The sequence below is a fragment of the Rhinolophus sinicus genome, linkage group LG04 (genome assembly GCF_036562045.2).
Source record: "Rhinolophus sinicus isolate RSC01 linkage group LG04, ASM3656204v1, whole genome shotgun sequence".
Classification (NCBI taxonomy): Eukaryota; Metazoa; Chordata; class Mammalia; order Chiroptera; family Rhinolophidae; genus Rhinolophus; species Rhinolophus sinicus.
The window spans coordinates 46,250,438-46,273,425 of NC_133754.1; the positions used below are offsets into that span (position 1 = coordinate 46,250,438).

At 37.3% G+C, this 22,988-nt stretch overlaps 2 protein-coding genes across 7 annotated transcripts in view; one reads left to right on the forward strand and one right to left on the reverse strand.

Annotated features, from left to right (window-relative positions):
• The window catches only part of ITGBL1 (integrin subunit beta like 1), a 188,337-nt gene extending 173,989 nt beyond the window's left edge, over positions 1 to 14,348 (forward strand). For both annotated transcript variants that reach the window (XM_019754218.2, XM_074329504.1), the window contains 3 exons: positions 6,862 to 7,008; positions 13,103 to 13,216; positions 14,212 to 14,348. In XM_019754218.2, the coding sequence (XP_019609777.1) occupies positions 6,862 to 7,008; positions 13,103 to 13,216; positions 14,212 to 14,303 (353 nt within the window). In that variant the 3' untranslated portion in view covers positions 14,304 to 14,348. The remainder of the gene's footprint in view (positions 1 to 6,861; positions 7,009 to 13,102; positions 13,217 to 14,211) is intronic.
• FGF14 (fibroblast growth factor 14) overlaps positions 9,412 to 22,988 on the reverse strand; it is a 621,394-nt gene continuing 607,817 nt past the window's right edge. For all 5 annotated transcript variants that reach the window (XM_019754219.2, XM_074329506.1, XM_019754223.2 and 2 more), the window contains one exon: positions 9,412 to 21,522. In XM_019754219.2, coding sequence (XP_019609778.1) covers positions 21,386 to 21,522 — 137 coding nt within the window. In that variant the 3' untranslated portion in view covers positions 9,412 to 21,385. The remainder of the gene's footprint in view (positions 21,523 to 22,988) is intronic.

Consider the following 22,988-nt stretch of genomic DNA (forward strand, 5'->3'; position numbering starts at 1 on the left):
GAACCTTAAGGGAGCTGGCAGGTGGCAGCAGGCCTCTGGGTGTCCTGGCTTTTTGCAGAGTTATCCCAGGCCTGGTACGGTGGCAGCCATCCTCAGTTCGCAGTGTGGCCTCTCCCACACAACTCTAGGATTAGCACAGGCAACAAACAACCGCAGATCACTTTGTAGTTGTTATCAGGTAGCCTCTGTCCAGTAAAAGGCAGTAATGACCTGGGCCTGCACTGGAGCCCTTCCCAAGAGGCTCCAGAACCCACGTACTTGGAAGTTGACTTCAGAACACAGCAGAGCACCGTTCAATTAGCCCCACAAGTGGCACAATCAAAAGGTGGTCTCAACAGGCAGCAGCACCCCTGGGGAGAATTCCACTCAGTGGGGAAAGCCTCCCACACAGCAGCACATAAGCTGTTGTGTGGCCAATCCTGGCCACTGGATTGGCCAGACCCTACAGCCTGTCAGCCTGAGTGTCAATCCCACCCACTGATATGCCAATAGCAATCAAGACTCAACTATAAAAGGAGAACACACAGAACCCACACAATGGACATACCGAGAGCACCCGGAGCAGGTGACCAGGGAGACTGTGCCAGTGGGCTCCACAGGACACCTACTATATAGAGCCACGTGGCCAAGACTGAGAGACATAGCAGATCTACCAAAACATAGAAACAAATGCAGAGAGGCAGCCAAAGTGAGTAAACAATGAAATATATCCCAAATGAAAGAACAGGAGAAAACTCCAAAAAAAGAACGAAACAAAATGGAGTCAAGCAACCAACCAGAGACAGAGTTCAAAACAATGGTTATAAGGATGCTCAAGAAACTTAGTGAGAACTTCGAGAAAGAGATAGCAAGCATAAAAAATGGACATAGAAACCATAAAAAAAGAACCAGTCAGAAGTGAAGAATACAATAACTGAAATGAAGAAAGCACTATAAGGAACAACCAGCAGACTAGATGAAGCAAAGGATCAAAGACAAGGTAATAGAAAACACCCAATCAGAACAACAAAAAGAAAAATGAATCCAAAAAAATGAGGATAGCTTAAGAGACCTCTGGGACAACATCAAGCATAACAACATTCACATCATAGGGGTACCAAAAGAAGAGAGAAAGCAAGGGATTGAGAACCTATTTGAAGAAATAATGACTGAAAATGTAACTAATCTGGTGAAGGAAATAGACATACAAGCCCAGAAAGTGCAGAGAGTCCCAAACAAGATGAATGCAAACAGGCTCAGATCAAGATACATTAATATTATATCGGCAAAGGTTAAAGACAAAGAGAGACTCCTAAAAGCAGCAAGAGAAAAGCCAACTAATAACTTATAAGGGAGTTCCCATTAGATTGTCAGATGATTCCTCAACAGAAAATTTGCAGCCAAGAAGGGATTGGCACAAAATATTCAACGTGATGAAAAGCAAGAACCTACAACCAAGATTATTCTATCCAACAAAGCTATCATTTAGAATTGAAAAACAGATAAAGAGCTTCTCAGACAAGAAAAAGTTAAAGGAGTTCACCAAACCAGTAATGCAAGAAATGTTACAGGAACTTCTTTAAGATGAAAAAGAAGATCAAAATTATGAATAATAAAATAGCAATAGTTACATATCTATCACCAATCACTTTCAACGTAAATGGATTAAATGCTTTTCTCAAAAGACATAGGAGGGATGAATGGATAAGAGAACAAGACCCTTACATATGCTGCCTACAAGAGACTCACTTCAGAATGAAAGACACACACAAACTGAAAGTAAAGGAATGGAAAAATATATTTCATGAAAATAAAGACAAACAAACAAACAAAAAGCTGGGGTAACAATACTTATACCAGACAAAATAGACTTGAAAACAAAAGCTATAACAAGAGACAAAGAAGAATCCATTAATCCCACTTCCTGGTGTTTATCCAAAGAAAGCCAAAATGCTACTTTGAGGCGATGTGTGCATCCATATGTTCATTGCAGCATTGTTTACAATGGCCAAGATATGGCGGCAGCCTGGATGTCCGTCAATGGATGAATGGATAACGAGTAGGTGGTACATACGTGTATACAATGGAATATTGCTCGGCCATGGAAGGGAACAGGTTCTTGCCATGTACGGCTGCATGGATGGACCTGGAGGGTATTGTACTGAGTGAAGTATGTCAGACAAAGAAAGACAGATGCAATATGATTTTGTTTATATGTGGAATCTAAAGAACAAAATCAACAAACAAAAAGAAACAAACTCATAGATACAGAGAACATTTTGATGGTTGCCAGATGGCCGTGGGGTTTGCAGGGGAGGGGGTGGTGAAAGAAGGGGAAGGGATTAACAAGTACAAATTGGTTGTTGCAAAGTATTAATAGTTATGGGTATGTAAGGTATAGTATAAGGGATATAGTTAATAATATTGTAATAACTATGTATGGTGTCAGATGGGTACTAGATTTATTGGGATGATAGATGGGAAGGGATGATAGAGAGGGGGGTAGAGTGAAAAAGGTGAAGGGATTAAGAAGTACAAATTGGGGTTGCAAAATAGTCATGGGGATGTAAAGTAAAGCATAGGGAATATAGTCAATGATATGACAATACTTGTACTCTAAGACCCAAAAATTCCACTGTTAGGTAAATGCCAAATAAAGAAGAAAAAAATTTCTACAAAAAAGAAAAAGAATTTCTCAAACACATGAGGCTCAAAATAGAGCTGATTTGCTGCTCTCAACCTCTCCCTCCTGCAGCTTTCATAGTTAATACATAGCATTATTATTCACAATTCTTCTCTAGCCAGAAAACTAGTCCTTTTTCTCACCTGCCACATCCAATTCAACAAGTCTCAAGGCACCACCACCAAAGCAGATCTGCATCCACTTCTCTCCATTCGCACTGTCGCCATCCTACTTTAAGCCTCTATCACCATTCACTTGGAATAACACAATAGTCTCTCACTTTCCCCATACTCACTTTTTCCCAGCACACCTTAATCTCTCCTGTTTAGCTGAGAAAATCAACTTGCAAATTGTAAATTGGATCACATCACTCATACTTAACCTCTTCTATGATTTCCATTTCTATCAGAATAAACTGGAAACTCCTTACCAAGAACAAATGTGTTGTATTCTCATTCCTGAATATTTCTCCAAGTTTATATTCTTCTTCTAACACGTTGCCCTCTTTTCACTGCCTGTAACATGCCAAACTCTTTTGTATTCCAAGAACTTGCATTACTAGCTGTCCTAGAACATTGTCTCTCTGGTTCCGTGGGTGTCACGGAGCCCTTCAGTGACTACTCTAGTTAACGAGTTTCTCACTGTTGAATATACTAGCACTGTCTTTAATTCTTCCACAGCTCAAGTGCATCTATCCACTTGTTGTTACTTGTTTTCTCCCCTAGTAGACAGTAAGCACCATGGGGTAGGTCTAGTACAATGCCTGGGGCATAATAGCGCTTAAATGAATGACTACAATTATTAGAGTTTATAAAGATATTATTGAAAGCTTTTCAAAAACTTTTTTAACTAAAGGGAAAGCATGTAAATGGCAAATCAAAACACATAATTACCAATGCATTTTTACCATTGTCTGGGATGATTGCCAACCTAATGTCCCAGAAAGACATGATAAATGAACTAATAAATAAAAAAGAAATCAACTATTACATTAAATTATTTGCTGTGAGGGGCCACTTAGCTTTTATCAATGATATTCTAAGTCAAAGGTAAAATGCCTTTCTCTGCAGTAGAGATTAAATTATTCTAGTTACGCCAAACTGAAAATAATTCTTACTAACCCAGGGTCAATACGAAACATGGATGTTTAAAATGTCCATAGCTCAATGAGCCAGTTACTAGAAGCTCTCTATTGCTTTCTTACTTTTCTGGTACCCCAGATTATCCGCCCCCAAAGATGGACTTTTTTTAACTTCTGAAGTAGACCTCACTTTAATTGGACTTTTGTTTTATTGGAGATACAATCTCCAATAAAGATACAATCATTTTAATAACTATTGATTGAATGTGTAGAGCTTATGGGGCACTGTCTTTAATTCTTCACTCCACTCTACAGAAATAGAAATAAAACAGACATCCAAGAACTGTCCATTGGTCTTGAAGGACAGTCCATTAAACAGATGATCTGTAAACATGTCCTGGATTCAGTTTATGGATCTCAGTTGGGATTTGTTTTTAAAAAAATCAGGAGATGTTGTTTAAAAATAACCTCAACCGTCAAGTGTTTTTTGAGGACCTACCTTGTCTGAGGCATCGGGCTCAGCATTCTGAATACTACAGTGATGAACCAGAAGTGATTGCTACTTTCCAGGAATTCAGTCAGGAGATGGGTTTAGTTCATAAATAACTACATATCACAAGGTGGAAGACAGAAAGTTCCATGATAGAGGTGAAAAATAAGGTAGCACAGAAATTCAGAGGAGGAGAAGATGAAGGTGTAGAGCGGGGGTATAGCATTTCCATCACAACAAAGGCCTGAAGTTAGAAAAGCATAGAGAATGTGTAAAGCAGAATGAGAAGGTCAGTTGGGTTAGATCAAGAGGTAAATGAAAGGGGAGAAGAGGAGAGAGAGAGTGAGGTTAGAAAAGTAGATTGGGACTCTATTTCAGGAACCTGAAATATAAGGAAGGCTTAAGTAGGTAAACTTCATTTCGTAAACGTTAGGGAGTTATCCAGGACTACATCTCAGGGCTGTGACGTGAGTAATGTGGTACTACAGGAAGCGATGGGCAAGAGCATCAGAGAAAGACATGCTAGGAAGGTTTCTCAAAGGTTTATGATGGTGATATGAGTGGATATTTTGGAGGTAGTTTCAACAGGACCTGACAACTTGTTAGATGAGGGGAGTAAGGGGGATTCAAATGTGATTGGAAACATTTTGAACTGGTTGACTGGAAGGAAGTTTGTGACATTAAAATAAATGGACAATACAAAAAAGAAAATGAAATAGACAATACAGAAGAGTAACTTTTAGAAAGAAAATTGTATATGCAGGTCCAGAAGTATCAATTTTGAATGCCAGTGGAACACAAGCTATGGAATCACAAGAGTGGAATTTAGGAGAGAGTTAGGTACTGGTGGTACAGCCTTATGATAATTGTGGCTATCTGAAATCATGTGATGTGATGAATTTGTCTAAGGAGAGATTATAGAGAGATAAAAGAAGATGATTCAAGATAGATTATTAGGGGATGACTACATTAATCTGGTCAGAAAAGAAGTAGAAGAATAAATAGACAAAGGAGGACTATTGAAAGGATAAAGAGAGTTCAATATCATGAAAACCAAAATAGGAGAGATTTTAAGAAGAAAGTGTCCATAAATGTCAAATGCATACCTTTTGACTATGCAGAAACTAAAAAAGATAGAATTAAGAAAAGGCTTCTAGATGTCTCAAATTGAGAATCATTATTTCCCAAAATGAAATATAGAGACAATGTTACACAATGGAGAAAGAGTGGACATCGAAATCAGAGAAACTGGAGTCAAGTTCTGATTATGTTTGCTTGACCTATGAGATTTGGGGTAAAATTATCTCTCTGAGTCTCAGTTTCTTGACTGTAAAATGGGGATAATACCTGAATCAAAGGGCTATGAGATTAAATTCAGTAAATTATGAATAAGAAGAGGCTGTTGGAAATAGGTCTGTTAATCCAGGTCCCTTTTGAGTTTGCATCCCATTTGCTTTCCATTAACTTGCAGATGATCTCATGTGTTATGTAAAAACCTTACCTGTTTCCTGAGAGGTTAGGTTAAATTAATCATAACAATGGCTTGCAAACAATTAATCATCAACCACTAATCCCACCTTGTCCAAAACTGAGTGTAGGAGGAGGCAGATGGAATAGTTTACTCTTGAAAGTCCTGCCAGAATGAGAGGTCAAGATAAAATAGTGTCAACAGATCTAGAGAAGCTGATGAGTCTGAATCACAATGTCGTGTGTCCCTGGGAATGACAACTGTGGCCATGATGCTTGATTCTGTGTACCCTGCTACTTAGAAATATGCTGTTCATAATAGATACTCAGTGAAATTTTGCCAAACAAATAGCTGATTTGTCTGTTCTGTTTGGAGATATCTGGCTGTAAGGTAATGTACATATAGGAAAAAGAATAAAGTGTTGATTGGAAACAAGAAATGTAAATGAAAGTTGATGCAATCTAATAGGGTGCTGGTGGCAAGCAACTAGACAGATGTGTATGCCAGTGAATAACTGTTAATAAAAATACAACATTGTGTATATTACCAAAGATAAACATCTCCCAAACCAGGACCCCATGACAGAAACAAAAGGAAAAACAAGTTCCAGATAAGAATCTAAGCCTCATGCTGTTTTTAACTTCTATGCAGTAATAGACACTGTTACTTACACTTAGATCTGTTCTTATTAGTAAGTAGAGAGGTACACAAAGTAATATAATACCAGATGCCATTCTTACAGAAATTAACGTTTTATTTTTCTTAGTAAACAATAGGATAGCAATTAATAAATACTAGGCTGGTTCATTGGTCTGGGTGTCATGGCATGCATGATGATGAAAAGCAGAAATATTCTGTACTGATAAAAATGCAAATAAACATGTATTTTGGTAAAATTCCATTTTAAATTGTTTTAAGATTTCTTTCTTTCTTGAGTCCATTTCCTATGCTACATTCATGAAACGTATTATGTGAAACTAAAACTGTATGGTGAAGTCTTTTAAAACATTGCATGCCCAATTGACTGTGCATACAAGGAAAATGTGTTTGCTTGATACTAAGGAGATCCTATGATTTACATAGTTCTTTCTTAAAAACTGCGATTCATCTGGCTATTGACCCATCTCCTTCTCTCACCCCACCCTGTGACTGTTTCGCAGGCCACGGCACGTGTTCCTGTGGTCGATGCATTTGTGAGAGAGGATGGTTCGGGAAGCTCTGCCAACATCCCAGGAAGTGTAATATGACGGAGGAACAAAGCAAGAGTTTGTGTGAATCAGCAGATGGCATATTGTGCTCAGGAAAGGGTGAGTATCTCTGCTGGAGCTTGGACTGGATCCTTGTTGTGACACATGGTTTCTACAGCAGCCGTAGCAACCATCTTTTTCAGACTGCACTTGGCGTAAATGAAAACCACTCTGTCCTCTGTTTACACCAGACTTTAAACTTGAAAGTTAACCACGTGTTTAGTATTTAAGAAAATAAAATGCATGAGATATGTTTCATGCGAAAAGATCCTCAGGTACTTGTAATATACAACCTCATTGCTGAATGAAATAGAATTAATGATGTTTAAAGAAGAAAGTACAATAACATATACTGGGTACTGAATGGGCAAAAAAAAGCAAAAGGATAAAATTGTTGAGTTCACTGTGAAATAGCAGAGCCCAGAACTGCAGAAAAGACCCTGGAAGCTCACGGGATGCTCACTAAATGTTGGGGAGTTGCCCTGCCTGTAACTAGATGTCATGGAGCTTCCCAACTCTCTTCTTCAGTTCAGTTGCCACCTTGCAGAACAGACTACCCCCCTTAGCAGACAAAGCACAGCTATAGCTGAAGCTGCCTTTACACTCAAGCACCTACCCTGGGTCAGGAGTAGCACATAAATATCTTTCTGAAGAAGACAGAGTAAAGCCAAGTGGATCTGCTAGTTAGTGACGGAGGAGGTCTGGGAAACAGGCTGCATCATGGGGGTGTGCTCCTAAACAGTGGCTGTTGCTTTACCTATTGCTCAAGGTCAGTGGTATCTGGTTGAAAGAGGCATCTTAACATAATTGCAAAGATAAAATCAGATGGATGCTGGAACCACATATGGTGCCCGGAAGAAAGCTGAAAATTGATACAAATATGCTCATTTCAATAGACAACCGTGTGCTTGGTTTCCAGGAATTCTGTGTTTGAGACTAGTGTTTACAGCAATCTGGCATGGAGGTCATGCCTTAAACCTAATGCAATTACAGCAGCCAGGTGGCACTTAAATGAATTTAAAGAAATCACTTTGTTCTCCTATTACATTCATTCTAAATCCAAGTCCCAAACAAGTCTCGCACCAGTTCAGTTCTCAGGGGCACTCAGCTCCTGGAAATACTTGCTTTAGATTCAACCTCTGTTGGGAGAAACAAAAAGGATGAAGGAAAGGTTAAAAGGAAGAGGCAGAAGGAAGAAATTGCAGAGGAGAAGATTAACAGAGAGAACCGGAAAGAGGGTAGGAAAAGAATTAACCTTCAAGGGTAAGCAGAAGGGAGGAAAGAAATGATATCAAATCAGAAGGGAATGTCCTGCCTATAAAAAACTACTGAGAATTGTTAACTTGTCTGAATTAGATTTGTATTTCTGAGTATAGCTCCAAACACAGATCCCTAAAGTTTAGGTACTTTTTCATTGGTTTTTAGAATGGCATTATTCTTGGAATAAGGATATTAACTCTTCATAGCAACTCTACTGAATGATGAAATCCACTTGTATTATAACATCAGTGTGCTTGTTTATATTTGTTCATTTTAAAAATTAGCCTGTGTGTGTGTGTTTACTAGACACATGACCAAATCATTAACATTGTTGATAAGCAGGACTTTGCTCAGTCATGTCCAATTTCAAGTATAAGAAGAAAACACAGAGCCATGCTCACCAGTTTAGTGAATACCAGCCTTTCATGTCCTAAATTGAATTTAAAGCAAAAAGAGGAATAGCTTCTTTTCAAGAAATAAACACTCTTATTAAAGTCATTACATTCTGTGAATTCTGCTTTTTCAGCACCATAAATGTAGAAAGTGCAATATATACACACACACACACACACACACACACACACACACACACTAAATATTGCCCCAAAGGCATTTTCTCAAATAAAACAAGAAAATCTCTCCAGTTTTCGTTTTTGCAAATTGTTTGCTTAGGGTGATGAAACTATGTCTAGAGGTTAATGAAGGGTTGGATGAGTATATTCTAAATTATATATTTATCCTTCAATGGGCAGAGAGTTTTAGTCTTTGAACTCAAATGGGAGTGTATAAGCTGCTTCAAGGCTACGTGTTTTCAGGTTGGTGTCAGTGATGATTATGGGAATTCTGTTGTTGGCAGCAGCTGCCTGTGTTTTCCTCTCTTTCCTCTTATTCTGGAGTCATCAGTGCTGGATTATAGAAGACAGGGACTAAAAACAAGATCATGGAACTGTGCACTTTTGTAGGCATGGAGAATAGTGGATGCAGCAGTTATTCCTGTCCCCGAGGAGGGTGCACCCATCCCTACCTCAGAACCACAGAAAGAGTAACTCTGTTTCATTCTCTAGTGGACAGGTATGAGCAGAGGGCCTGAGATCACCATAGCACGCCACTTAGTAGCCTGTACCCAACTAAGTGCTTTCACCAGAAAGACAAATTTGAAACATGCACTTCCCATGAGCTGTGAATAAAGCCATCACCTCAGGAGACGATGAAGAAATAGCATTTTATTTCTTTACAAATTTATAGCCAAGACAATAAATCACTCCATAGAAAAATTTAAAACAAGATACATTGTTGTGACCTTCATAACAGATGGAGTAGTTAGTACAATAGTGAAAACTGCCTGCTTGGATGTCAGGTTGCAGCATTTTGTCAGGCTTGATGAATGAAAAAGAAAGTCCACTTTATTAATGGGGCAGCTAGCAAAGGTGCCTCATCCTTAGACTCAAATGGTTTTTCTTGTGAATAACTGGAGAGATGAGCTTAGAGTCAGATCTCCCCTAAGTTTAGCTACCTTTGCCAAATACGTGATATAATTCATAGGCTGCTTGTTGGTTTGTTTGGTTATGTGTGTGTATCCAAGGACATAATAACCTTTTGACCTTGGCAACTTCAACCGAGATCTCCATCATCACCTCTAATATTCCTAAAGATATTGAATGATGATGGCTATAATTGGATGTCATCAAATGTCTTCTTAGACTCACAATGATACTGTGGAGTCCCACAACATACAAATAAGTCCAAGTTACACTTACACCCACCCACCTACCCACCTCTTACCTCCACCCCACCCTGGTCTGTTTTCCATCCTTGAAAAGAGACAGGGTAAAAGTTAGGTTTCAAAAACTGGCCTTAGGCCAGTGGTCTAGTTGCCTCACCCAACATAGCTGTCAGTCAGGGCAACAGGAACACACAACTCATTTTTGAAACTATGTGAAAGTTCTTGTGAGAGGCATCACACATAGACAGATAGGTAGAGAGAAGAGTAGACTGAGTTGGATTGAAATCTTAGGTTAACTGTTTATCGCCTGTGTGGCCGTGGGCACTTCCCTTATCCTCTCTGTACTTCCATTTTCTCATCTTTGAAGGCAGAATTTCATTTCTTTCCCTTTCTTAAGTCCTAAGGATGCTCTGAAGATAAATGAGAAAATATGGCTGATTCCCCAGAAATGGAAGCCAGTAAGAAGCACAGAAGAGAGATCAGAGCCTTCTTAAGGGTTCTCATACTGAGAAAGAAAATAAATGGATTAGTGGTGTTGTGATCATGAATTTACCACCCTAGAGTTCTTGCCAAGATAGACCAGCTGCTCCCTGTGACTGGATTGAGTCTCATGGGTGTGAGTGGGTCCCAGCCAGCTGAGCTGAATCATCGGTCACCTCTTGGCAGTCATGTGGCTTATATATGTTTGACAGAATCCTCTCCCTCAGTTTCTCCCTTTCCAGAGATGGGCAATTTGACCCCCAGTTATTGATGAAAACAGCCAGAACACTCTACAACAAAGATGCTGTAAGACATCCTAATAACTATTACCCTGTGTTATTATTACATGCTATGCTATTCCTAGTTTCACAAGCAGTAGAAGAATTTTCTACCTCTAAGATGCACTGAGAACTGACAAACAGGAAAGAACAACACAGCTGGGGAAAATGCTGACTGAGGAAGGCTAGTTTTTCATAGCACATACAAATACGAAATACAAAAATCGATCCCCATTTTTCATTCTAAGTATTTCAGTGACTAGTAGACTTTTGGAACTGGAACTTACTTGTCAAATAGTCTATCAATGTATACCATAGTAACTTTAGCTGAGCTTTCCAGTTTTAGGAAAACACTTTGCTATGGTCTGAAGCTAAGCATTCCAGAAGCAAGAGCAGTGCTTAGAATAATTCCAAAGCCAGGGGATAAATTTAAGATGAAATGTAAGATCTTTTCAAGAATTGTGGGGGAAAAAAAAGATATAGTAGGAGTACTACATGAATATGATGGACATATATAGTCATTTACTTCTGCTTCTGTCATAGAAACAGTTTTGCAAAGTAAGGGAGATACTGTTTTGGAAACAATGAAAAACAAATTCTTCAAACTCATGGAAATAAAGCACTAAATATGGTCCCTTCTGAGGAAATGTTCACGAAAAGTCAATGAATTTTTTGCTTGCAGATATAGTGCTAACCATTTGCAAAATTAGCAGTAGAATGTTGAGCACTTTGCGCCTAGAAATTTGAAAGAAAATCTTTACAATTAGGATACATTTCTAAATAAAGAAACATGGCACCTGGATGAGACCACTGACCTTCACAGACTGACCCCAGTGGCCCAGCCTATGGGCCCAGTACAACCAGCAGGCTATTGGTCACTCAGTGGAACCGAAAGTTGTCTATTTTGCTCAAGAGCATGTAAATCAACCTAGACCCTCAGGTAAACAAGTTAGGACTAAGTGAAATCATGTTGTGGTCAAGTAAGAAGTTAATAAATGTAAATGCATTTCTCAGCATATAACTAATTCTGACTACTCCCTTACCTTGAGAAGTGTGACAAGGAATGTTGAAAGTTTAATTTGGCTGTTGGGGATTCTTGCAGCTAAAATGCATACACAAGTTTCCATGATACAAAATACCACAAGTGCTTAATTCATGGGACATGTTTATATTAATCCTTTCATCATCTCAATAATAAACATAAATTCCATTCTCTAATCATTTCTATCACCCAGGTTATTAACTTAGTTTTTAGTCACTATGTTTCATAGAGGCACTAATGATTGATTCTTGCCTCTTCCCAATATATTTTGAGTTTACCAAGTCTGGAATTTTGTTAACTATGTCAAAATACTTTTTCTACTTCACATTCTCTTAAAGTGATAGCCGTCTTCAGTCAAAAGAAATCACATTTGGAAAAAACCACACAAATTAATCCAAGGAAATAGAAGAGAGGGGATGTCCATTATGTGTGTTTCTTTTTTTTAATTTTAAAGTTGTCTTTACTGCTATTATAGAATTCTGCTATGTGATGGTTTTTTAGCCTGTCACGTAAAGACATTTAGACTGAGAGAAATTTCTTCTCTTTTTCACACCATTTAATTTCATATTATTTTCTTTGCTTCTAAATGTACCATTAATAAGATTGCTTCTCATTAAACCAAAATACTTTTAATAACCAAAGAGCAAGATTTTAATTAAGTAGGAAGTAAAAAGAGGGGGAATGGATGAAATAAGAAAGGTGGTTGGATCTAGAGCCTCATAAAAGATGAACATTAGGGGAGATTAGAGCTCACACTGAGTATGGCAGGAAATCCTGAGCATGAGATTTGATAAGTCAAACATACATGAGTGATTGTGCATGCACTTTTAGCACTTTAATGAGCCACCCTATATGCAGGTGTGTCCTTATTTTAAGAAGATCATGTAAACAAAAATCTCAAATTATAAGCACAATAATTTAGTAATTGTTTTAATTAGAAAACGTTATAATTATAAAATGAGGATTCATTTACTAGAACTTACTATTCAATTCCTTTAAAGAACAGAGACCTTTAAAACATGATTCAATTGAGAAAAAAAAAGTAACATCTATTTTTGAACACCTTTTTGGAAGGCCATCTATAAGAATCAGCCACATTCTGCTCTCATTGACATTTCAACCAGACTGGGCCATGGAACATTTGCTCAAGGCTAATTGCAACTGTCTAGATCCATAATGAAGCCTTTCCTGGATAACCTTTATGAATTACAGTAAGTAAAGCTCCCCTCTGAGTAACCGGCTATTCAATAAACTTTTACCTTTGGAAGAAAGGTTATTAGAAGCCTATTGTCAGTGCATTGATGGTATTCTATTCTAGACAGAAACCTTGAGTTATGTGGTGACAGCCAATAATACCCTTTGTGATTTCAGGTTCTTGTCACTGTGGAAAGTGCATTTGTTCTGCTGAAGAGTGGTATATTTCAGGAGAATTCTGCGACTGTGATGACAGGGATTGTGACAAACATGATGGGCTCATTTGCACAGGTTCAGTATTGACCTACTCTAATTGATCTATGCCATGGTTTGCAATAAAGAGGAATGACACCCATCACATACAGCTGTAGATCACTGGGCAGGAGAGCTTCCATGTACTCAAGGGCCAACTATTAAAGGAACTGTTAGGGGAGGTGGGCAGTTGGGAATAAGCAATATTATTCCCAGGCATAGAAGAATACAAAATAATGAAGCCAAATTATATGATTTTCGGGAAAATTCCACGACGTAACCCCGCCAGTACTTACACAGATGCAGTTATGTACTGAAAAAAGAAAACAGTTCTCTTGACCACCATTTCACTTTGCACATGGTTTAGGGAATGGAATATTATTTTAAACAAGACCCAGCTACCACTAGTTGGTTGGGGTGTGTGTGTGTTGTGGGCCTAGGAGTACAAAAAATGTTAGGACTGTAATAGATACTACTATGCTAAGTTATTGACTCCTACTAACAGATTATAAAATACATTTTCTTAAACAAGTTACAGGGGAAATAGAGACATGTATGTTTGCTCTCCTTGTTTCTAGCTGAAGGTAAAAAATGAATACTTGTGAGTCATTAAGCTTGACATTCACTTTCTGTCCATCCCTACTACACGTTTCCTCTTCCAGCTGATTACTCAGAGTACCTCATACTATGACAAGCAGCTTTATGTCTTTTAGCATTTATTCATAACACAGACATGACTTGCTTTCAACAGAAAATCAAAATTCTGACATGGAAGCCCAGCTGGAGTGATACAGGATGGTCACTATCAGATCGATACTACATAGAGGGTGGCCCCAAGTAGATGCCAATCATTGTTTGAAAGATCAGTTTTCTATGGCTGCTTAATAATATAATGATAAGATGGCTGCACAAGAAGAAAATCTGCGGAGATGAATGAAATGGCTTTGATTATGAACAGTTATGGTTTATAATAACATATTTTAACTTGGTCCATTTCCATCATGATAATGATTCCCCTGTGTATTTTATTGCAGGGAATGGAATATGTAGCTGTGGCAACTGTGAATGCTGGGATGGATGGAATGGAAACGCATGTGAAATCTGGCTTGGCACAGAATATCCATAACAGTTACATGGGAGAGGACTGATTCTTATTTTTCTAAGTCATTAGAACATGTAAAAGCACAGGAAACCATGTATAATCACCACGAGGACAGGTCAAACAGACTGTTGTATGTTTTTCTATTTCTGAATGCCTGAATGAAATCTGGGTACCCATTAAAAATGAGTTAAGCAAACTCTGATGTAAATAACACCAGAAAGAAATGTAAATTCATAATTTACATCAGTGGTTCTCAACAGGGGCAACTTTGCCACCCAGAAAACAGTTAGAAATGTCTACAGACAATTTTGATTGTCACACTGGGTGGGGTGGGAGGGTGTACTACTGGCATTGAGTGGGTAGAGGCCAAGGATGCTGCTAAATATCCTACAGAGCACAGGGCAGCACCCCACTCCCCTGAAGACAAAGAATTATCTGATTTTAAATGTCAATCGTGCCAGAGTTGAAAAATGCTGAATTATATGGTTGTTAGAAATGCACATCCCTACACAAGAAAGGCCATTTTACAATCTAAGAAAATGGTATATCTTCATATAAATCCATCAGTCATATTTTTCCAGGTTTTCATATCATTCAGCATTTCAGTGTGGGGATAATGAGGACACACACACGAAGTATAATGTTGATGTGTGGGGGCAGAGGCCAGATCACCATGAAAAAACACTGGTCATTTTTCAGTCGTCAAGTCATTTCTCCAGTCTCATTTTAAACTCACAAAAAAGAGATTCTCTTAAGATGGAGGAAAAAATTACGAAAAATGTACAATTTAACATTTTTAATAAACACTGACATAGTTATTTACACTCTGCGTCAATATGTGTTTACCAACTGATGATTAACAACAACAAAAAAGAATTGCTATTCAGGACTACCAATTTTCTGTTATAGAACATTTTTCAAACCAGGCAGGGGTTCACGTACAAGGTATCTGATTCTTCACTATTTAAGTTACTCGATGGTAACTCACCTTTAAAAAAGATAATATCTAGTTTGCTGTATGATGGGCCTGAAATATGCATTCATGTGTCTTAAAAGACTCTCTTATTTCTAAGGATATGTTCATTACTTGCCGGAAAAGTAGGGTCATAAGAAGTCAAGAAGAAACATGATGATAAAATGGCACCAAAATGGTTTCAAAAACTCAGAGGATAAAAAAAAAAATCTAGAAAAGGCTTAAATAGAAATTACAAATATTCACTCAGTGATAGAAACAAAATGTTTATTTTCTTAATGGTGAAATTTTGCTCTGTATGAAATTCACATTGAATAATGAAAATGTACAATAGTTTGGACTTCCCTTATATATTTATAGTTAAATCTACTTACACACATTAGTTTAGGCAAACTTGAATTATTTAGAGTTAAAACAGACCCCTTTTTTCTAAATGTGAATTATATTTTTGTAAAATCCTAGAATAACGTAACAAAATCATTTCCATATTGTTTAAAATGAAAACTTTTACTTGGAAATTTTACTTAATGATGTAAATATTCGAGAATCATGGCTTGGACTTTATAAGTCAAATCACCAAAAATAAGGAAAATATAAATATGTATCTGCTGAGTTACTGAAAATTTAATATAGAAAATGATTTAAGAGAAAATTTAACTGGTACTGATTTTTATAGTACTAATAGTGTTCTCATACTTAATAGATTTATAAAATTGTTTTCTCTATCCTGAGATTAAGGAGTGCAACCATATTAGTTGTATCTCTACTGTTGAGTATGTCAATTGGTATATCAGTTTTGTAAAATGAAGGGAATGTAAGCAATTAAGAAATAATATAAATTATATTCTTTCCTCCTCTTTAAGCATTAAACCTCTAACAAGCCTTTTATAATTGTTCAGAAGCAATGTTGATGACTTATTTGATGACAGACATATTGGAATTCCCTACATGATCTAGCCATCATAATACAAATGACACTCAGGTTCCCTGTTGCAGAGCTCTGTTTTCTATGGAAAGGATGAGATACTAAACAGTTCAGTCTTTGTGAGCCACATACATCTCTGTTGCATATTCTTTATTTGTGTTGTACACTTTTAAAACGTAAAAAACAAACAAACAAACAAACAAACAAAAACCCAACTCATTCTGAGCTCCTGGGCCATACAAAAACACATTGCAAGCTGGATTTGACTCACAGCCGAGGAGTTGTTTGCCAACCTGTCCTCTGTTGGAACTGCCTTTGATTTCCTGTATCTCCTCACATAGCCTTAGGTATGTCTTACTTTTCTTGTAATTCTCTATATTTGTCAACCCTTTTCATTAACAACAACTACAAAAAAGTGCTCTCTTTTTATATTTTAATATAAGAAAAAAATGTCTTCAGCATTATGTTTTTTTAAGAAGTTCAGATATGGAGAAATGTTTATATTATAAAGTTCAGAGTGTTATTTGTCCAAATTTTTTGACAAACTAAAAATATATCACAATCAACAATATTCTGGGTTCATTTAGCTACAAATTATTGAGCTGAAATCAAGTTATAGCACAAGTCACAAGGTACCTAAACTCTAGTGAGTATTTTTCCTTTAAAACAAAAATATTTTCCTTACTTTTTCCATCTGCTATAATATTTCGTGTGTCTGTATGTGTGATTTTTGACTCTAGCAATGCAAACATCAATAGATCTACTAAGAAGTGATTTAATTTATATGTTTAAATTAGAAAAAAATAAACATACTTACATGTAAAGACATACATTCTACCCTTCTTAAATGTGATTTGGTACTTTGACTTTTGATTCTGGTACTAAGATAGAAACTCTCTCTTTAAAAGAAGGCAGGGCAAGAACAAACTTGTAATAGGAGGGAAAACGTGTAAATCTCATTGGTTTGTTCAAGTTTGTCCCAAGTTGCAGTGCGATTAATGTCAACTGGGAAGGATACAACCAGTTTGTAAGTGGTGTTGGCACAACCCTATTTGCTGGGCAAACCATCACTGAGTAATTCTTCTACAAGGCCTTTTCAGTAAAATTTGAGGAAGGTCCTAAGACCTAAGAAGGGAATCATTATACCACTTTTTCTCTCTGCATTCCTTGAGCAAATCTAGATTCCTGCAGCCCATTGAAAGGAATAGCCTCCATCCCTCAAATGCAAACACAGTCTCTGCCAGCAAACATCAGGATTAGAATGAATTAGAAAGAAAAAAAAAATCAAAAATAAAACGTAACTCAGTTTTTGTCTGCAGACTCATTATCAAAACTTTGAAACCCTACTCAGTATTCAAGAGAATCAATAGGCTGTGTGCCACCTTGTAAGCTAAGAAATCTAAGCTATGAAATGTACATTACTCCAAAGTAACACAGTTCAGTTCACATCTGGATTTTGACATGCCTGGCTTTAGCATAATTGCTTTCCCTGGATATTGTCGTTCTGAAATAAAATTGAAAATAATTGTTAAATATTTTCACTTGCTTCTAAAATGGATTTCTTAATCTGGTCTCTCCTTCAAATTTCGATTCTCCTTATATGATATTAGGGAGAAAACTTCAAATGAAGTGATACATGTCTAACTTAAAGAACAAGAAGTTTTTTTCTTTATTATTCCATTTCTGTTTTGTTTTGTTTTTAAAGGGAAATAAATCTGATATTAGTTATCCTGAAGACATCTGACTGTTTTAGTGTTTTAGGCATTAATTAAGCAATTGGCTAGGTGTGATAAATTATGCTTACTCTCCAAGAGGCAAACAATTAGAAGGACTGCTGCAAGAGTCTTATGGGCCCATGGTGGAGCTCCTGAAGACACCCACTACTCTAGAAAACTCAGGAGAAGCAAACATTTTGAAAAAGAATCTCTAAATTCTCCAGGATTTATAATGATGCTCAGTACTATTTTACTCTTTACATAGGGTGGACCACTTGCATCTCTTCTATAATTTTTCTAAGTAAAGCTATAGCAAAAGAGTTTAGAAAGCAAACTTATAAGAAAATGAAAATGGTGTTACTTGAAATATCAAAACCATCAATACTCCCGAGCATTTTTGAGGGATGGGTAAAGCAATCGGACACCATAACAAATCAGTAGAAATAATCTTCCCACACCAGGTATGCATGCAAAAGGAATGTGATATTAGACTCGATATAATTGACATGTAAATGGAGGTACAAAACACACAGTATGTAAGTACAGATGAATTCCATCAGATTTACTATAGAGAACATCAGTAGTGACAGATTGCACTTAATAATAGCAAACTTAATTTTTGAGGAGAAAAAATGAGGGAGTTTTATCTCAGAAAAATAGCAAGAGAGGTATCATGAAAGAGCTAAAATTTTCTTTGGCATGATAAAAGGGAAAATTGAGTTTACCAATGTATTTACATGACATTTCTCTATATTTGTGGGTGATGCAATGCTATTTCATTACATAAAGTTGTTTGATGTTTTATAATATGTCTTCATATAAATATTTTATTCAGTGTGTTGTATTTGTGAATACAACAAATGATATTAAACACAGAAACGGTACAATGCAAACTCTGTATGTAAACTGAGTAATACATACCAACAGTCTGGAAACACAGATCCTACATGCAGGTCATTAGTGCTGTCCTCGTCCCATGCAACAGGTGAGACCAGACACAAAGGAAATGATTGAACTAATATACAAATAACAAAGATTCCTCTGCAATATGTCTAAACATATGTTAGAGAAGAAAGTATTTTGACATCCTTTCATAGGGATAAGTGTCCTTATAGACAACTCATATAAAAAACAAAACAGAGGTACACATTTACAAAAATCTCAGTCATTTAGAAAAATAAATCTTGTCTTAATTTTAACCAACAAAGAGGCTTGCAGGGGAAAAAGAAACCAGCAAGTAAGGCTGATTATCAAAAACAAATCAGTGTGTGTGTGTGTGTGTGTGTGTGTGTTGGAATAAGCAGTGTCTTTAAGCCCATGTCATTGAAATTTCAAGTTAAATTATTCAGTTTGCCACATATGATGGAATATATGTCTCCCCTAAATAATTGACTAATGAAATTCATTTAATGCATTTTAACTTACCCTGTTAAAAACAATAGGCTTTAAAATAGCATAACAAGAAATCAAGAATGGTCAAAAGAATCATTTTGTTGTATTTGTACTTCAGCATTATCAACAATAAATCTACTCAAACATTATGCTAACTTTTTATTTATTAAAATGGAATCCAATATGAAAATGAAATAAGCATAAACAGTTAATTTTATACTAAATTTTTAATCAGCAAAGCAGGCTAATATTTTAAAATGCTGGGTAAGGGCTGTCATGGAGACTTAGAAAAGCAGTGACAAAATAATTTCCTAGTAAATACAGTGCAGGTGGGGGGAAATGGTGAGTGGGTCATCCTTCCACATGGAAATAATAACAAGAGGCCAGTATATTGATTCCACATATAGTTTTCTATAAATGAGGTTCAGTTTGGTCTCAATTAACTCTTCTGAGAACAAAACATTGAATTTTATTAAGTATACACAGAGTTAACAAATATATTTCCAAACAGGTTAGTATTAAACATTTTGAAACTCTTTATATCCAATATTGAACATTTTGCATGGTTTCTTCACTGTGTAGTCAACTGTTCATGGCCTTTCTTGGTAGTTGTCTTTCCTCAGCTCAGAATTATTTAAAAGGAAATTAAGAACGCAAATGAAACAAAAGCAAATCAGTTGAGTGGACCCAAAACCTGATGTTTGATCATGTTGGTTTGCCTTTAATTGTATCTAGAATAATTCGACAGACTGCATTCTGAGATCATGGCAAGGCACCTCTACCCCAGCCATTGGGCAACCTGGGCCCAAATACACTGAGTTAGAGGTATGGACTGGTGAAATACACAGTACCTGACTCAGCATGCTGAGCTAAAAAAAATATTTTTTCCTAATGTGTCCAGTTTAAAAACTTGTCATTAAACACCAAAAATATTAAAGTCTAATTTATAACTAAGGTTTGCATTGCTGCTGCAGAAAAGAACACAACAGCCGCCTTGCCCATGCTCTGCTGAGTATGAGTGGAACGCAGCCAAAACCCGGGATGGCATTAAGTTCAGTTCATTAAAAACAGGAAGAATTATATCTGAAATGGATTTAGGTAGCGCAACTCTGGTAGGTTGTAATTATTAATTTTTTTTCCTTTTTTCCCAAATAATGAGGATTAGTAGATGAAAAATGAACCTTAATCAGGCCTACAAGGCCTACAGAGTTCTTTGGACCCACTTTCTCAAAAACCAGTGGGTCTTGCTCGCTGGGCAAGGCAAATGTTACCATTACCAGTAAGCTTGTGATATGTATAAAACACACACACACACAAAGAAACTATAGGGGGATGTCAAACACATATCACAGAGAATTTCCCTTGGACTGTGTTTGACCCGTTTCTCACCCCGCAACGCCAACCTCAGGAGCACAGTACCTGCTACTGAATAGAGCGTATATGTGTGTTTAATTGATCGTGTGAGCCAGAGACAACACTCTTAATCTTCATAGATGTAATTTGGAATAATAGGTTTAGAAGGCTTCCTGATTTCCTGATCGCTCTTCGAACTAAGCCAACTGCAACATTTAAGATTTAAAGGAACACAACCCCTGCCAAAGATTCACAAACAGTGGAGCGAGCAGCCCTGTAAAAACGGGAAGAAGGGAAATCCATAATAGCACAGGTTTACAGCTTCTAACTAGAAATGAATCAATAGTATTTGTGTGCTACAAAATTGAACTTAAACACATGGATTTCGCTGAAACAGGACTCAAAAAGGATTATGGGTAGCTGTCAGCAGGCAAAGTATCGAGTGTACTTGTGAAGTATGTCATTCACATGAAGTGTCACAGTCACAGAAAAGATATTAAAAAGGCATTCCATATCTGGTAGGGCATTCCATGGTCTGAGTTTAGCTGGTTATCCAGGTGTCCTCTTGCTGTGGGGGGTGCAACAGGTTGAGATTTATCCACTTGCAACCAAGAAGTTTGAGACAGCAAAGAGCAAGCATCCGCTTACTTCCAGCTGCTCCTCAGCCATGGGAGCAGAAATGTCTGGCAAGGATAAATCACTCAACTGTGCCCAGGACGAGTAAGTCACAACACCTGTGAGGATCTGGCTATGTTGTCTTACTTTTGTTGACTGGTTTGCCTCCATTCATTATTGCAGACGCACTTGTGCTTTTACTTGGCGTCACCCCGGCCTTCGGGACCGTTTCTCCAACGTCATGCAAAGATGGTTCTCGGTACATGGCAACTAGTGACAGGAAGGAGGGCGTGAAGAAAGGGGGAAGAGGAAACATTACCTGGTTAGGCTCAAGAATCAGTACATACACAGACCTCAGCAGTTTGCCCAGTCCTATTTTCCCTGAAGTAAAGCCACCCGGTTGAGAGGGAGTCCTGTTTTAAAGCAGTAATTCCCTGCCCCCAAATGGAAGACATTACTTCCTTCACATTCTCTGGTTTATAGAACTAAAATATGGACAAGAGTGTGCATGGATGTTTGTCTAGGAAAGAAGGTTTAAACGGGAGCTACAGCCTTTTTGTGGGCCTAAGATATAAAACACAGACACACACACACACACACTCACACACACACAGTATAGGAGGATGGCAAGCATTTAACCTAATTCTCTTTGTACAGCAAGGAAAACTCAGACTAAGGTTCCACTGCACACTAATATCAACACATGAACCACTCATTCCAATTCATCTTTTTCAAGTCTAGGTATTTACACCCTAGATCATGAAATGATTTTTCTCTCAAGTGGTTCAAAAGCAACATAGTCGCACTAGCGTGAACTACAAAGCTATCCAAAGCAGTAACAACTCGCTTTCCTTAAGCCAGTGCCTTCTGAAGATCATTGCTTAGATTTATTTTCCCATGATTGTGCAAAGAGAACCTTAAATAACTGAATGCAACTGTGTGGCATTTTGTATTTTTATGCCTCATTTTCTGAACTGTTATTAAAAATTTAATAATTGATGTCATATAAGGCAGATGCACAGAATGGCAAGAAGGCAAGTGGGACTGACTTCCTGTAAGCTCTGAAAAATTGTCTAAATCGTATCTCGTGACATAATTAATCACAAGGGCTCATGTGGTTTTTTAGAAAATGATTCAGGAAATCCAGGGAAAGAACATTTAAGAGTGACTAATGCTCGGGGAAAACTAGGTGAGTTAAAATCATCTGCCATCAGAAATACCTGCCATTAGAATTAGACCTTCCCAACGTGCTCTTTAGGCTTTTGAAAGCTTATGGTACAGCGGGTCCTAAAATAATGTCATTTCATTCAAACTTGTTTCATTATAATGTTGATGAGAAAAAAAAAAATTGATTGCCAACTGGGGCCATTGTCTGTGTGGAGTTTGCACCTTCTCTCCTTGTACATGTGGGTTTTCTCCAGGGACTCCATTTCCCTCCCACATCCCAAAGATTGCATGTGAGGTAACGTGGTGTTTCTACACTGTCTCAGTCTGGTGTGGGTGTGGGTGTGAGTGTGTCCTGTGATGGAAGAGCATCCTGTCTGAGGTTGGGTCTCACCTTGTGCCCTGAACTACTGGATAGGCTACTGCCATCTGCAATGCTGAACTTGAATAAGTGGGTTAGAAAAAAATTCTCTTGTTTTCAGTTCATCTTTCTTAAATGTATGTATGGCTCACATTTATGTCAATGTTTAATATTAGAAATGTTTTGAGTCTTTATTTAGAAGTTTGGTAAT